This window comes from Buteo buteo, chromosome 21, assembly GCF_964188355.1.
Source record: "Buteo buteo chromosome 21, bButBut1.hap1.1, whole genome shotgun sequence".
In the NCBI taxonomy this organism is placed as follows: domain Eukaryota; kingdom Metazoa; phylum Chordata; class Aves; order Accipitriformes; family Accipitridae; genus Buteo; species Buteo buteo.
Window position 1 is genome coordinate 20,938,881 of NC_134191.1, and position 15,372 is coordinate 20,954,252.

A 15,372-nucleotide genomic window follows, 5' to 3' on the forward strand; every position below is an offset into this window, starting at 1 on the left:
GGAGCCTCGGTCACGACTAAAAGCTGCTACGTTGGTCCCGCCTGTGCCCGCCTGCCTCTTTTGAAGGGGAGGGGGGGATAGCCGTCCCCGGGCAGGACCCGCACCCAGCATTCCCCCCCCCTCCGCCTCCCCTTCCCCGGGGGAGGCGGTGCCGGGGGGCGGAGCGGGGCGGGGGCCGGCCGGACTCCATGTCCCAGGCGCCCCGGGGCCGGACCGGGCCGTGCCAGGGAGGGAGGGAGGAAGGATGCTGCGGGCGGGCTGCCGAGCCGCGCTGCCCCGCCGCCCCCCGGGCTCCGCGGCGCTGAGCGGGGTCGGGGGGGAGCGGGGAGCCGAGGCCGGGGAGGGGGGGTTGAAACGGACGCCGCTGGACGCCCTGCACCGATCCCGGGGCGGGCGGATGGTGCCGTTCGCCGGCTGGAGCCTGCCGCTGCACTACGGGCAGGGCCACCTCCAGTCCCACCTGCACACCCGCCGCTGCTGCTCCCTCTTCGACGTCTCCCACATGCCGCAGGTAGCCGGGGAGGGATGGGGGGGCGGGGGGGGGGGGGGGGACGCGCACACGCACATTCGCACCGCCTCACACCCCTCTCCGCCACCCCCGGCCTCTTCCAGACCCGGGTGTACGGCCGGGATCGCGTCAGGTTCGTGGAGAGCCTGGTGGTGGGGGACATCGCCGAGCTGAAGCCGGGACAGGTACGGGGCACCGGGGCGGGGGGGGGGGGGAACCCCGGCATCCAGCCAGGTCAAAGGTCTCCAGGGACGCCCCGGGGGGGTGGGCAGCCTGCCCACGCTCCCAAGGGCCGCGTCCCGCAGGGCACCTTGACGCTGCTCACCAACGAGAGGGGCGGCATCGTGGACGACCTCATCGTCACCAACGCGTTGGAAGATTACCTCTACGTGGTGTCCAACGCCGGCTGCGCCGACAAGGACTTGGCCATCTTGAGGGTACGGGGCCGCCCGAGCCCCGCGGGAGGTGGGGACGCGCGGTGGGAACGAGTCCTCCCGCCTTTCGGTGACGTCCGTGGCTGCGCGGGGCGAGGTGGCCGTGGCCCCACGCGGGGCCGGCACCAGCCCGGCCCCCCACGCTAGCAGCCCGCTGTCACCCCGGCAGGGCAGAGCGGCAGAGCTGCGGGCCGCTGGCGGTGACGTCCACCTGGAGGTGTCAGACAACGCGCTGCTGGCCCTGCAAGGTAGTGGGAGCCCCACGTGGGCCTGTCCTTCTCCGGGTCCTTGCCCGATGGATGGCAGTGCCGTCCCCGTGTCCCCCCCCCCTTCCCCAGACACTGCCATCCCCCAGAGCCACCTGCCTCCCCAGGTCCCTCCATGGCACGGGTGCTGCAGGCGGGGCTGTCGGATGACCTGGCCAAGCTGTCCTTCATGAACAGCATCACCACGACGGTCTTCGGCGTGCTGGACTGCCGGGTCACACGCTGCGGCTACACCGGCGAGGATGGCGTAGAGGTACCCTGGGAGCTGCGCCAGCACCTCCCCACCACGGTACCGAGGGAGGGAAAGGCCGTGCTCCGCTGACCCTCCCCGTGTCCCCCCGCAGATCTCGGTGCCCGCAGGGCGGGCGGTGGAGCTGGCTGAGCGGCTGCTGGGTGTCCCCGAGGTGTGGCCGGCGGGGCTGGCGGCCAGGGACAGCCTGCGCCTGGAGGCCGGGCTCTGCCTTTACGGCAACGACATCGACGAGACCACCACGCCTGTCGAGGCCGGGCTGCTGTGGACCTTGGGTGGGTCGGGGCCACGTCTGCCCGGGGGACGGGCGGAGGTGCAAGGCAGCCCCACGTCCCCACGGGGACCAGGTGGGCATCGCTGACCCTCGCCCATCTCTGCCCCGCAGGGAAGCGCCGGCGCGTGGCCATGGACTTCCCCGGCGCGGCCATCATCATGGCGCAAGTGAAAGAGAAGCCGAAGCGCAAGCGCGTGGGGCTGACGTCGGTGGGACCCCCCATCCGTCCCCACACGGCCATCCTGGGCCCCGAGGGCACGCCCGTGGGTAGGTGGGGGCAGCGGGGCTGGCGCGGGCACGGCCCCGAGCTGCACCCATAGCAGGGGAGGGTGTTGAGGCTGCCAGCCCCCGCTCACCTCCCTGTGTCCCCACGTCTCCAGGCACGGTGACCAGCGGCTGCCCCTCGCCCTCCCTGGGCAAGAACATCGCCATGGGCTACGTGGAGGCGGCGCACAGCCGGGCCGGCACCGCGCTCACTGTCGAAGTGCGGAAGAAGCAGCACCCGGCCCTCGTCACCAAGATGCCCTTCGTGCCCACCCAGTACTACATGGCCAAGTGAGGCCAGCCCCCAATAAACACCCCTGCCCCGCTCTCCTGGCCTCCTCTCTGGTGACGGCGGTGGGTGCCAAAGCAAGGGGCTGCAGGTGGGGCACAGTGCTTTAATGGTGTGGGCAGTGCCCGGCGGTCGTGGCGCTCCTCACTCCCTGTGCGTCTTCGCTGGCTCTGCCGCCAGGCCCTCCCTGTAAGAGAGGGGCAGCGTGAGCAGGGCTGGGGTGGCACCCCGGCACGGCACCCCAGCATGGGGCGAGCGCACCCACCCACCTGTGCGGGGCAGGCAGGGCTGGGGCGGCACATATTGGGGTGTACTAGTCTGAGGGCAGAGCTGGGAGGGCGCTCACTGGGGTGCACTGGTTTGGGGGTGCAGCTGGGGGGGGCACTCACTGGGGTGCACTGGTTTGGGGGTGCAGCTGGGGGGGGCACTCACTGGGGTGCACTGGTTTGGGGGCATGGATGGGAGGGTGTTCACTGGGGTGCACTGGTTTGGGGGTGCAGTGGTTTAGGGTGTGGATGGGAGGGTGTTCGCTGGGGGACACTGGTCCAGGGGTGCAGCTGGGGGGGTGCTCACTGGGGTACACTGATCTGGGGCCATGGATGGAAGGGTGTTTGCTGGGGGACACTGGTCCAGAGATGCGGCCAGGGGGACACTTGCTGGGGTGCACTGGTCTGGGGGTGCGGCCAGGAGGGCGCTCCCAGGGGTGCACTGGACCGGTGGCACAACCCGGAGGACGCTCTCCGGGACATACTGGGCTGGGGGGGGGGCGGCACTCGCTGGGCTGTACTGGTCCAGGGGTGCAGGCAGGAGGGGGCTCGCTGGGACGTACCGGGCCGGCGGGGAGGGGCGGGGCGGGGCGCTCGCTGGGGTGCCCTGGGCCGGGGGTGCAGCCGGGAGGGCGCGGGCCGGGGCCGGGCAGGGCCGCGGGGAGGCCGCGGCGAGCGGGCCGGGGGGGTTGGCGGTCGCGGGCCCGGTGGCGGTCGGGACTCACCGGGGCGGGCAGTGCCGCTCGGCGGCGCCGTTGCGTCCGGCCGGGCCGGCGGGGGAGAGGGAGTGTGCGCGGGGCCGGCCGGGCGCGGGGCCGGAGGCGGTGCCGGGGCCCAGGCCGGTGCCGGTGCCGGGGGGCCGGCGGGCGGCGGGCCCCGTCCGGTAGCAGAGCGCGGCCACGGCCCCGCCGTAGGCGCGCCAGGCCAGGCGGACGCCCAGCAGGCTGAGGCCCAGCCAGAGCAGCAGCAGCTGGCACAGCACGGCCCGCACGTCCTGCGCCGCCCACTCGGCCGCCAGCTCCCGGCCCAGCGCGCCCAGGGCCCGCCACGGTGCCTGCCAGCCCGCCGCCGCCGCCGCCGCCGCCATGGCTGCGCCGGCCGGGGCGGGGGCTTCCGGGTGGGCGGGGCCTCCGCGGGGGGGCGGGGCTTCGGGGATGAGCCCTTCCCGGAGGCGAGGGTGGGGGCGTGGCCTCCGCGGGGGGGCGGGGGCTTCGGGGATAGGCCCTTCCCGGAGGCGAGGGTGGGGGCGTGGCCTCCGCGGGGGGGCGGGGGCTTCGGGGATAGGCCCTTCCCGGAGGCGAGGATGGGGCGGGGCCTCCCTGGCGGGCGGGGCCTTTTGGGGGATGGGCCGTTCCCGAAGGCGGGGATGGGGGGGCGGGGGCTTCGCGGTGGGCGGGGCCTTCGGGGATGGGCCCTTCCCGGAGGCGGGGATGGGGGCGGGGTCTGAGCGGTGGGCGGGGCCGCCATGGCGGGCAGCGGCGAGGAGGGGCTGTACTCGCGGCAGCTGTGCGTGCGGGGACCGGGACCGGGACCGGGACCGGGGACCCTAGACCCGGGACCGGGGACCCGGGGCGGGGCGGACCCCCGGGCCCCGCTGACGGCCCCTGCCCCCGCAGGTACGTGCTGGGCGGCGGTTCGCGGCGGCTGGCCGGGGCGGCGGTGCTGGTGTCGGGGCTGCGCGGGACGGGAGCGCAGGTGGCGGCGGCGCTGGTGCTGGCGGGGACCGGGCGCGTCGTCCTGCACGACCGAGACGCCGCCTGCACCGCCGACCGCGCCCACCAGGTACCGGAGGGGCCGGGCGGGGGGCCCCGGAACGGGTACGGGTACCGGGGAGGGTGTCGGTAACGGGTACGAGCGGGGATGCCGGTAGCGGGTGCAGATATGGGTGGGGATCCTGGTAATAGGTACAGACAGGGGTCCCGGTAATGGGTACGGGCGTGGGTGGGTGTCCCAGTAATGGGCAGAGGTATGGGCAGGGGTCCCGGGAATGGGTACGGGAACAGATGGGGTTCCCAGTAGCGGGTACAGGTATGGGTGGGGGTCCCTGTAATAGGTATGGGTACAGACAGGGGTCCCGATAACGGGTACGGGTGCAGGTGGGGGTCCCGGTACCAGGTACGGGTGTGGGTGGAGGTCACAGCAGTGGTTTGGGTGCAGCTGGGAGATCCCTGTTGCAGGTATGGGTGCAGGGTGGGGGGCTCCCAGTAACAGGCACAGGTTGGGGGTCCTGCTAAGGAGTGTGGAATGGGAGGTTCCTGTGATGGGTATGGCCCAGGGTGCCCTTCATCATCACAGGTAGGGCCCACGGGGTGTCCCATGTCACGGGTATGGTCCTCAGCAGAGGGTCCCCCACCAGTGTAGACAGGGCACCGTGGAGCACCCCGCTGTGGCGAGCAGCACCCCAAACCCATGGGGTGCCCCGCCATGTGCCCACCCTGCAGTTCCTCCTGGAGGAAAGTGATGTAGGCCGGAACCGTGCCGAGGCGTCCCAGCGGGCCCTGACCGAGCTGAACCCCCGCGTGACGGTGGCAGCTCACATCGGGGAGCTGTCGGAGGACTTCCTTGCCTCCTTCCAGGTGAGCCCGTGCCCCTGTGCCCTGGGCCCACCCGGGACGGCAGTGCCCGCTGACAGCCCCGGTACAGGTGGTGGTGCTGACCGAGTCCTCGCTGGAGGAGCAGCTCCGCGTCGGGGACTTCTGCCATGCCCGGGGCATCTGCTTCATCGTGGCTGACGCCAAGGGACTGGCGGGGTAAGGGGTCTCTGCCGCAGGGTCCTGCCACTGGCTCTGGGTCACCTTGTCCCCAGAGCCCCCAGCCCTGCTCTGCAGGCCGCATCTCCATCCTGCTGGTGGGGCCGCTTGGCCCGGGCAGGACCTGCCGGTGCTTGGGCAGCTTGGTGAGGCGGACCCCATCGGTTCTCTCCAGGCAGCTGTTCTGTGACTTTGGGGAGCGCTTCGTCGTTGACGACCCGGCAGAAGGGGACCTGGTGTGTGCTGCCGTGCAGCACATCTCCCAGGTAGCAGGGTAGCCTCAGACGGCTCCCCCCAAACACTGCTGCCTCCTCCAGTGGCTTTATGCCACCCGGTTCTGGTCTCCCACGCTCACGTTCCTTCCCCTCCTCAGGGCAACCCAGGCGTGGTGACGTGCGTGGGGGCAGAGGACAGCCATGGCCACCTCTTCTGCGACGGTGACCTGGTGACATTTTCTGGCGTGGAGGGGATGACCGAGCTGAACAGCCGGGAGCCTGTCCCCGTGCGCGTATTGGGTGAGCCACCCGGGGGTTCCCAGCTGCCCCAACCCAGGTTTGGAGAACTCACCGGGTCCTTAGTGGTGACCGTGACATCTGTCCCCCTCTCGTCCCCAGATGCTTTCAGGCTGGAGATCGGCGACACCAGCTCCTTCTCGCCCTACCGCCGTGGCGGCCTGGTTTCGCAGCTGCGGCTGCCCCAGGTGCACTCCTACGTAAGTCCGCCCTCGGCCCCGCGGTGCTGCCGCCCGGGCTGGGGCAGCGCCGTGCCATGCCGTGCTGTTCCCCGGCCCTGGGGAAATGCTCGCCCGAGCCCTGGCACTGTGCCGGCAGGAGCCCCTGCGCCGAGCGCTGGCAGAGCCCAAGATCCGGGTGGCGAGTCACGAGGAGCTGCCGCGAAGCCACAGCCTGCACGCCGCCTTCCAGGCCCTGCACGCTTTCCGTGGGGAGCAGGGTCGCCTGCCCCGGCCCAGGGCGCTGGTGAGTCCCCGTCCTGCCCCTGCCTGCCCCACCATCACCCTGCCCAGGGCTGCCCTCGCCCCCTCTGCTCGCAGGCGGATGCCGAGCGAGTGCTGGAGCTGGCGCGGAGCCTGGGGGCACAGCAGGGTCCCCTGGACGAGGACATCGTGCGAGCCTTCGCCAGCGTGAGCGCGGGGGACCTGTGCCCCGTGGCCGCCATCGTCGGGGCCCTGGCGGCCCAGGAGGTGCTGAAGGTGAGTGGGGCGAGGGTCCCGGGCCCTGGGGTCCCGCTGGTCATGCTCCTCACGACTGTCCGGTAGCACTTGGCGACCAGGTGCAGGGCCGGGCAGCAGGGCTGGGGTGGGATACGGGGGGACCTCGCTGGGCACGGAGCTGACGGGGCTCCGTTCACCCCAGGCCATCACCAGGAAGTTCCTGCCCCTGGACCAGTGGTTGTACTTCGACGCCCTGGAGTGCTTGGCGCTGGAGGGGGCCACGCGGCTGACGGAGGAGGACTGCGCCCCGGTGAGAGCACGCGCCGAGCCCGTCCTGGGCGCTGGGGGTGCCGCAACCACCCGCGCTCACGCGGCTCCTCCGTCCCGGCAGACGGGCTCTCGCTACGATGGGCAGATTGCTGTCTTCGGGGCCACCTTCCAGGAGCAGCTGGGCCGCCAGAAGTACTTGGTGGTGAGCTGGGGCGGGCGCCGCGGTGCCAGGAGAGGCTGCGGAGCAGCCGGCCAGCACGCGGGGAACTGCAGCGGCTCTGCCCCGGCAGGTGGGAGCCGGTGCCATCGGCTGCGAGCTGCTGAAAAACTTTGCCGTGATGGGGCTGGCAGCGGGGCCAGGCGGGGACCTCATCGTCACTGACATGGACACCGTCGCCCTCTCCAACCTCCACAGGCAGCTCCTCTACCGCTCGGCGGATATATCGGTGAGGTGCTGCGAGGCAGGGGCCGAGCTCCCCCTAAAGGGCACCTTGGCTGTCCCGGGGGGCTCCCCGGGGCCGCGGGGTGGGGGAGAGCCGCCCACCCCTCTCTGTCCTGGCAGAAGCCGAAGTCGGTGGTGGCCGCGGCGGCCGTGCGGCGCATGAACCCCAGCGTCAGGGTGACGGCTCACCAGAACCAGGTGGGACCTGCCACCGAGCCACTCTACGGGGACGACTTCTTCCAGCACCTGGACGGTGTCGTCAGCGCCCTGGACACGCTGGAGGCCCGTGAGTGCCAGGGAGGGGAAAGGGGCTGAGCGCCAGGACGTGCCCCCCCCGGCTCCCCAGCACCCCTGACTCACCACAGGTGCCTACTTGGAGAGCCGCTGCCGGCGCTGCCTCACGCCGTTGCTGGACTCGGGCACGGAGGGGCCGCGGGGGAACATGCTGGCCATGGTGCCCCCCCTGACCAAGCCGCTGGGGCCGGCCGGTGCCCCTGGGGATGGCACCTTCCCTCTCTGCACCCTGCGGTACTTCCCCCGCACCATCCAGCACACGCTGCAGGTAGGCTGTGCCGCGCCAGCCCCAGCACCCGGCAAGGAGGTACTGGGACCTTTGTCTTCCTTTCCCATTTCCCCCGTCCGGCCGTGGCCTGGCAGCGGGCCACGGGCAGGATGCGGCCCCAGCTGCTTCCTGCTGGGAACCTGAGCTCTGCTGCCAGCTCCAGCACAGCCTCGTCCTCTCCTGGGCTTGGGCTGGGGGTCCTGGGGGCCACAGGGTGGGGGTCCCAGTGCTCAACCCCTGCTCCCCCTCCACAGTGGGCCCGTGATGAGTTTGAGGGGCTCTTCCAGCTGCCCGCGGAGCACGTCAACCGGTTCATGGAGTGAGTGGGCTTAGGGGAGTGGCACTGGGAGAGGGGCTGCTGGCCCTGCCGGGGCACTGCCTGTTGCTGCCGGGGTTGGGGAGAGGGGGACAGACCGCTCATCCCGCCCAGGGTGTCCCACGGGATTGCTCCTGGGCCAGCAGCAGCGGCGACTGGTTTTGCAGAGACCCGGCTTTCCCGGAGCAGCTACCAGCGGGGAAGGCCCTGGAGGTCCTGGAGCAAGTGCGGGGCAGCCTGTGGGAGCGGCCCCGGGACTGGCAGGACTGCGTGCGCTGGGCCCGCCGGCACTGGCAGAGCCGCTACCACGATGCCATCGCCCAGCTGCTGCACGCCTTCCCCCCGGAGCACGTGAGCCCGGCACCCACGGGGCTGGCACCCCCCGCGCCCTCTCCCCTCTGCCAGCCACCCCTTTCCCCTCTGCTGGCTGCCCCACCGCAGTCACGGGGACGGTGTCACCCAGGCCTGACTCTGCTCTCCCTCTGTGCCAGGAAACCAGCCCGGGTGTCGCCTTCTGGGCAGGGGACAGGAGCTGTCCCCATCCGCTGACGTTCAACCCCGACAACGTGAGTGCAGCGGAGAGCTGCAGGGCCCCCCACCGGGGACAGTGTGGGTGGGGGGAGAGCCGAGTCTGTGCCAGGGGTACCGTAGATGCCGGACCGTAGTCGTGCTCCATCTGCTACCACCTGTCCAGGGCTGCCAGGTCTTGGGCTTGGTCTGTCCCCATCCCCTAGTTGGCCGGGGCACTGCTGGGGACAGCCCACGCATGCTCTGCTGCAGGAGTCACCTCCATCTCCACATCGGGGCAAAGTGGGCAGCCTTTGGCCATGTGGGCTCGTGGACCACCCCGGCTGCCCGGACCCTCTGCTCCCACAGGACGCCCACCTGGAGTATATCCTGGCCGCTGCCCACCTCTTTGCCCAAGCGCACAAGGTGCCGCCGTGCAGCGACCGGGCGGCCGCCCGGACCATCCTCCGCAGCGTGGTCCTGCCGCCCTTCGTGCCCCAGGAGGGGCTCCAGATCTCCCTCGCGGAGGGGCAGGAGGAGGCACAGGCGCCTGCGGGTGAGGCTCCCTGTGCCCCTGGGTCCCTCAGGGCATGTCCCCAGGTCCAGCCTGGTGGCGGTGGGGCTGCAGCGCTGCTCGTCCCTGCCCCAGCACCCGGGAGGACCCGGACGGAGAGGGTGGGCACCGTGCCATGCCCCCCCGTAGTGCCACGGTGCAGGGGTCCCACCCCAGGGGTCTCTGTGCCCCCAGACTGCAGGCGGCTGGCAGAGCTCACCCAGGACCTGGTGCAGCGGAGAGAGGAGCTGGTAGGGGGTGAGGAGGCGCAAGTGCCCCTGATGGAGCCCATCCACTTCGAGAAGGTACCTGGGGCCGGGCAGGCGGCCCTGCTCAGCCTGGGGGTTGGTGGCCACTAGTCCCCACAGGACGTCTATGTCCCCACAAGAGGCTGATGTCCCCGCGCTCTTCCCTGCAGGACAACAACATCCACGTGGACTTCATCACGGCAGCGTCCAACCTGCGCGCGGAGAACTACGGCATCCCCCCCGCCGACTGGCTGACGGTGAGGGGGGCAGCCCGCGGGGTCGCAGGTCCCCGTCCCGCGCGGGGCAGCTGGTGACACCCCTCCTGTCCTCAGAGCAAGCGGATCGCCGGGCGGATCGTGCCTGCCATCATCACCACCACGGCGGCCGTGGCCGGGCTGGCGTGCCTGGAGGTCTACAAGCTGGTGTGGGGGTGCCAGGACCTCAGCTGCTACCGCAACAGCAACCTCTGCCTGTCCGACTGCCTGCTGCTCCGCGTCCAGCCCCTGCCACCCCCCACCTACCGGGTAGGACCCACTCCCCTGGGGCAGGGCAGGTGGGGGACCCCCAGGGGTCTCAGGGTGTCCCACCCAGCTCCCGGCGGCAGCCGCCGTGGGGCGATGCCAGGGGGACCCACGAGCAAGGAGGTGGCCGCGCAGGAGGGGCAGCCCTGGCCGTGGGGGTCCGGAAACGGAGCCGGGTGCCGCGGCGGAGCAGGCGCGTCGTCGGGCAGCGAGGAACCGGCTCCTTCCTGCGGCCGCCCCCCTGGCACAGGGCCGCCGCCGCCATCCCGCTCGGCCCAACCGAGATGTTCTGGGGTGCCCGTGGGGGCTGAGGCAGCCCCACCGCCCCACAGCGGGCCCCACGGCGAGCCCCACGGCCAGGGCTGGGGAGGGGGGCAGGAGGCCGTGGCGGCCGCGCACATCTGGCTTATGGAAACCAGCTGGAGCAGCCGGAGAGAAGCTGGCACCGGGCCGGGAAGGGCCGCCCGGGGGGGGGAGCGGGGCTGGGGGTCCCGGCAGCGGGGGGCCAGGCCGCAGCCGCTTTGCTGGGGAGGGAGAAGCGGGGGCGGGGGGGCAGGCCCAGATTGGGACCGTCTGGGCGATAGAGGCCCCTTTGTCTGGGGGTTTATGGCGTGCGAGGCAGCCCTTCCGGCGCGGCAGGAAGCGCCGATTGGAACCAGATTGGCCCGGGGGGCCCAGGGCCGGGGGCAGGAAGAGAGGGAGGGAGGCTGCTCCACCGCCTCGCACCGGCTCCGGCACCGCTTTGGGTTCCCCGGCCGCCCCACGGCCCCCCGTCGCGCCCCACGGGCCGGCCGGCCCTGCGCCGTCCCGGCCGCCGTGCCCCCCGCGTTGGCACCGTCCCCGGGGTGGCGGATGCTGCTGGGGCCGGCCACGTCCTCGAAGCGGCTCCCGGCACCTCGGCGTCCCACGGCGAGGACGCCCCGGGTGCGACGTTTCGCGCCCGGCCGCTTGGCCGTGGTGGGACCGTGCGTCCCCCCAGGCCCGCTTGGCGTGACCTGCGCTCCCACAGGGGCCCGGGGAGCCCACCTTGGGGGGGGCGAGGCTGGGCTTTCGGGGGCGGTGGGACGAGCAGCGGCGTGCCCTCCGCGCTGGGCGGTCACCGCCCCGGGGAGGATGGGGTTAAGCGCTTTCCACCCCGGTGGGATCAGTGCAGGCAGCAGAAGGCAGGAGGGGAGAAGGCAGCAGAAGGCAGGAGGGGAGAGCGGCCAGGTGCGAACGCCCCTTCCCGAGCGGGGCCGGGGCCAGCACGAGGCAGGGGCTGGCACTGCCTGCGGCGAGGGCAGATGGCAGGCCGGCCGTGCCAGACGGCGAGGGGCCGCATCCGGCGCTCGGCCCCGAGGTCGGAGTCTCGCTGGCCCTCTCCGGCCAGAGCCGGGGTCGGGGGGGCCACGGGCGTGAGAAGAGGCGATTGTGCGGGGCCGGACAAGCCCTTCAATGGCCCTTTGTGCGCCCTTCCTGGCCCGGGGCTGGGGGCAGCGCCGGCCCCACGCCAACTCTGGCCGCTGCGGTGCCGGGGAGACGGCTGTGTTCCCCGGTGCCCCGGACCCCCGGGGTGCCCTCATCCCCCTGCCCCCAGACCGGTCCCTTTTCCCGCCCTGCTGTACCCCAGCCCTCGTGCCCTGCCAGTCCCTGCCCCGTGGGGCTGGGCAGCCGGGATTTGGGGTGCCAGGACCAGTTGCTACCCCACGCTTCCCGCTTGCAGTACGGTGGGCGGGAATGGAGCTGCTGGGACCGGCTGGAGATGCGGGCAGTCGGCGCAGACGGGCAGGAGATGACGGTACAGGATGTGCTGGACTGGCTGCAGGTGAGCCCGGCGCGGGCAGTGCCCAGTCGGGTCCCCCTGGGGGGGTGCAGGGCTGGATCCTGACGCTCAACTCTCGCAGAGGACGCACGGCTGGACCGTGACCATGCTCCTGCGTGGCCACACTCTGCTTTATGACAGGGAGGAGGATGAAGAGACACGGGCCCGGCAGCGGGTACAGAGGTAGGTCTCTAGCTCCCCAGGGCCCAATCCTGCCCTGGGGGGGGCTACCAGACCCCTCTCCCTCCATCCTGAGCCACTCCAGCTGCAGCACAGCTCCCAGCCAGCTGCTGGATAAACATCCTGCCGGCAGCGCTTCCCGTGGCGGGACCCCTGCCCGGCCCCTCACTGCCGGCCCCTGTGTCTCCCCAGCCTGGCCGGGTGCCCCAGAGGGGCCTAAGGCTCCCCCCGAGGCACCCGGCCAGCCTCCGGGGACAAGCCGGCTTCCCCACAACCCCCTTTCCCTGCTACAGGTTATCGGAGAACCTGGAGGCTGCCGGGGAGCCACGGCAGCGGGAGCTGGAGCTGCTGTACGTGTGTGAGGGAGAGGATGCTGAGGCCGAAGATAATCGTCCCCCTCTTCTCTGCTCCCTACCCTGAGTGAGGGGCTGGCACCCCCCCACCCCATGCAATAAAAGCTGCAGAATGCATTGGCCCTTGTTGCAAAAACCTCCCGGCCCGGAGTCAGGGTGCAGGCAGCCCCCCCTTGATAAACATTGCTGCACCCGTACCGTACAAAACCAGGGTTTATTTACAGCGGAGGAGGGTGCGGGCAGCGGCGGGCAGGGCTAAATGTAGCCGATAACGTCGTTGCAGATGATGGGCTGGCGGCTGCGGCTGTTCATGAGGGCGGTGAAGCGGTGGAAGTCCGTGGCCAGCTGGGCGATGTTGCTGTGGGACTGGTGGAAGCAGGCGCCCTTGGGCTGCCCCCCCAGCCCCAGCGGGCAGGAGAAACGCTTGGTGGCTTCACGGCCCCCCGGCCGGGCACCCTCAGCCCCCCGGGGCCGGGCCATGTTGGCCAGCTTACGGCGGACGTTGCCCGAAAGGCTGAGCAGGAAGGCGGGGGGCTTGGCCAGCCGGCGGGAGGGCTCGGCAGGGGTTCGGTGCCGGGCTTCGGCTCCCACCTCGGGCAGGTCCATCCAGTTCTCCACCAGATCGGCGAAGCAGTTGTCGCCCAGCACCAGGGGCTGCCGGTTCCGGCTCTGTGACAGCAGTGCCACGGTCCAGTCCCGCGTGTCGGCCGGCTCCAGCGCCCGCCACTGCTCCAGGCAGGCGTCCGAGGTGGATTTGGGGCGGGCGCGGCGGGCGGGGGCGGGCGGCGGGGCGGCGGGGCCGGCGGAGAGCCGGTGCGCCCGCTGGCAGGGCGGCGGGTGCCGGCGCCGCACGGGCGCCTCCTCCTCCCGCCACGTGCCCCCCGACGCCTCCGAGTACCCCGAGTCGAACTCCAGGCTGCGCTCGCTGGCCGGGGGAGAGCGGGCGGCCGGGCCCCCGCCCTCCTCCTCCTCGGCCCCCGGCTCCAGGCTGCAGGCCGAGTCCGCTGCCGAGCCGGGGCGCGGGGGGCACGCGGGGCGGGGGGCCGGCCCCGGCGCCCCTCCGGGGTGGTGCGGCGCCTGCCGCGTGCCGGGCATGTGCGTCCGCGGCGCCGCCCCTGCCTCCCGCCGGCACCGCTGGGGGGAAAGGGCAGGTCAGCGCGGTCGTCCCCGTTCGCCCCGGCCGGCGCCGCGAACCCCCGTCCCACCCCCCCTGGCACCCCGTGCCCCCCAGCCCCGGCTCGGGGGGGGGTTCGCTCGCAGAGCCGGGCGTGCGGCGGGGTGCGGGGAGCGGGGCGCAGGTCCCGGCTTGCCTGCAGCCCCGGGCCCCGCTTTCCTGCGGCTCCTGCGCGGAGCCGGCCGGCGTGCAGCGGCATGTCGGGTGAGCAAGCAGGCACCCAGCCCCGGCCGTGCCTGCGGGAAATGACACAGGGCCACGGCACGTAGGAGCCGGGCGCCCTGCCGTCCCCCCGCCGGCCCGTCAATTCCCCCCGCCCCGGCGGGACGGCCAGCCGGGACGCCCCACCGGCAGGACCCCGCTCGGTGGCGCAGGGCCAGCTGGAGCCCCAAGGCCCCCACGGGTGCTAGGGTGGGGCGCTCCCCCCGTGCGTTGGCAGGGCCACCCCACCCACCCCGTGCCCTCCAGCCGGGGACACCCCGGGTGACGTCAGGGTGCAGCCAGGCCTGTGCCCGGGGCCAGGGCCCCCCCAAAGTGCCGTGGAGCGTGGGGGGCCGGGGCGGCCGGGGCTGAACGGAGCAATGGCCGGGCGGGCGCTGGAAGGGGCGGCTGGCTCCCGCAGCCGGGCCGCTCCTCGCTCTTGAATTCCTATTGTCTGAACCCAAAAGCAGGGTGTTACGTCTGCTTTCCTTTCCGCGCCGGAGCCGCGGGAAGCCGAGCGAGCAGGAGGGATCGCTCCCCCATCCTGGTAAACCAGCCCCCTCCGGCCTGCCCCGACGGAGCTGCTGGCCAAGCCGTCCCTGTCCCCGTTCTGGTCCCCGTCCCGGTCCCCGTCCCCCTCCGCGCTGGCTGGGACCCTCTCAGCCAGCCCTGCTGGCGACGTGCCACCGCTCCGAGCTGCCCATCCCGGTGCTGGCCGGGGACGCCGGCGCAGCCGGTTGCGGGGAGCAGGGTGGACGTGTGGCAAGCCCGGGGGAGCCGGCTGGGCCACCCCGTCACCGCCGGTCCCCTCGGGGCAGCCCGGGTGGGCGGGAGGGTGGCAGCTGCGGGGTGGCGGTGCCGCTGGCACCCCGACGGCCGGACGCCGTGGTCCCCGGCCACCCGCGTCCCACGGCCACCGGCGCCCCCCCCCTCCGCCGCCCGCGTCCCACCGGACGCCCGCCGTCCCCCGCGCCGCCTTGGCCTCGCTCGTGATGTCACGGCGCCGATGTCACTGGCAGCACCCTGACATCACGGCAATGCCCGGGCGGGGCGGCGGGGCGCGGGCAGGGTGGCCCCGTCCCCTCCCGGTGCCCGCGGCGACACTCACCCGGTCGGCGCCGAGCTGGCCCGGGCAGGCGTCCGGGCGGGCGCTGTGCATGCCCGGCCCGGCCCCGGTCCCGGTCCCGGTCCCGGTCCCGGTCCCGCCGGTGCCGGTGGCGGCGGAGCAGCAGCGGAGCGCGGCGCGGCGCCCGGCCGTCCCCGCCGCCTCCCGGCGCTGCCTGGGCGGCACCGCCCCGCCCCGCCGCAGCCAATGGGGCCGCCGTAACGTGAGCCCGGCCCGCACCGGCACCGGCGCCGCCGCCCCGGGGCCCCGCCCCGCCTCCGCCCCGCCGCCCCGGGGCCCCGCGCCGGGCACCAGCCCGGGCACCGCGGGACCGGGCGCCCGCCGGGCGAGGCAGGACCCCCCGAGGCACCGGGCGGGGAGGAGAAGGACCCGCCGCCCCCGGTCGGCAGCGCCCCGGCCCCGCGGGCAAGAGGGGGTCCCGGGGCCGGGAAGCCCCGGCAGGAAGGAGGGCGGCCCCGTTAGAGGGGGGCACCCGCGGCCACCGGGCTGCCAAAATAGGTTGGAGTCTCGGAGGTGGGAAAGGTGACCCCGGCCGCAGGGGCCGCGCTCCGCCCCCGCCTATTAATTGGGAGCTAATAGCGCTTAATAGGAATTCCGGGAGAAGCGGCTCTGGCTTGCAAATGAAGGAGAACACGGCCAAAAATCG

The 15,372-nt window shown here is 73.1% G+C and overlaps 4 protein-coding genes across 5 annotated transcripts; 2 read left to right on the forward strand and 2 right to left on the reverse strand.

The window, feature by feature from the left end:
- Nucleotides 1-58: 58 nt before the first annotated feature.
- Nucleotides 59-2,317, forward strand: AMT (aminomethyltransferase). The gene is given in 9 exon segments (XM_075053141.1): nt 59-227; nt 230-511; nt 613-693; nt 814-945; nt 1,112-1,190; nt 1,316-1,461; nt 1,553-1,733; nt 1,844-1,999; nt 2,113-2,317. Coding segments are annotated over 9 exon segments (1,275 nt in total). The 5' UTR covers nt 59-188; the 3' UTR covers nt 2,292-2,317.
- A 60-nt stretch (nt 2,318-2,377) lies between these two features.
- On the reverse strand, nt 2,378-3,662 carry TCTA (T cell leukemia translocation altered). Its single transcript, XM_075052872.1, has 2 exons — nt 3,277-3,662; nt 2,378-2,472 (listed from the first exon to the last, which is right to left on the reverse strand). The coding sequence occupies exons 1-2, from the start codon at nt 3,636-3,638 to the stop codon at nt 2,430-2,432; spliced, it is 405 nt and encodes a 134-aa protein (XP_074908973.1). The 5' UTR covers nt 3,639-3,662; the 3' UTR covers nt 2,378-2,429.
- A 317-nt stretch (nt 3,663-3,979) lies between these two features.
- UBA7 (ubiquitin like modifier activating enzyme 7) lies at nt 3,980-12,390 on the forward strand. Of its 2 annotated transcripts, XM_075052685.1 has the most exons (24): nt 3,980-4,057; nt 4,168-4,333; nt 4,993-5,127; nt 5,195-5,301; nt 5,477-5,567; nt 5,675-5,816; nt 5,916-6,013; nt 6,132-6,278; nt 6,353-6,511; nt 6,675-6,782; nt 6,864-6,944; nt 7,033-7,188; nt 7,305-7,470; nt 7,550-7,746; nt 8,001-8,065; nt 8,230-8,413; nt 8,554-8,628; nt 8,939-9,125; nt 9,318-9,427; nt 9,541-9,627; nt 9,703-9,894; nt 11,594-11,695; nt 11,775-11,875; nt 12,166-12,390. In XM_075052685.1, the coding sequence occupies exons 1-24, from the start codon at nt 4,017-4,019 to the stop codon at nt 12,290-12,292; spliced, it is 3,024 nt and encodes a 1,007-aa protein (XP_074908786.1). In that variant the 5' UTR covers nt 3,980-4,016; the 3' UTR covers nt 12,293-12,390. The 2 variants fall into 2 exon arrangements, with proteins under 2 accessions (XP_074908786.1, XP_074908785.1); XM_075052684.1 differs by lacking the exon at nt 8,001-8,065 and having other exon boundaries at nt 8,230-8,628.
- Nucleotides 12,391-12,420: 30 nt separating this feature from the next.
- Nucleotides 12,421-15,013, reverse strand: INKA1 (inka box actin regulator 1). Its single transcript, XM_075052687.1, has 2 exons — nt 14,709-15,013; nt 12,421-13,359 (listed from the first exon to the last, which is right to left on the reverse strand). Exons 1-2 carry the CDS (start codon nt 14,757-14,759, stop codon nt 12,481-12,483), a joined length of 930 nt encoding a protein of 309 aa, XP_074908788.1. The 5' UTR covers nt 14,760-15,013; the 3' UTR covers nt 12,421-12,480.
- Nucleotides 15,014-15,372: the final 359 nt, after the last annotated feature.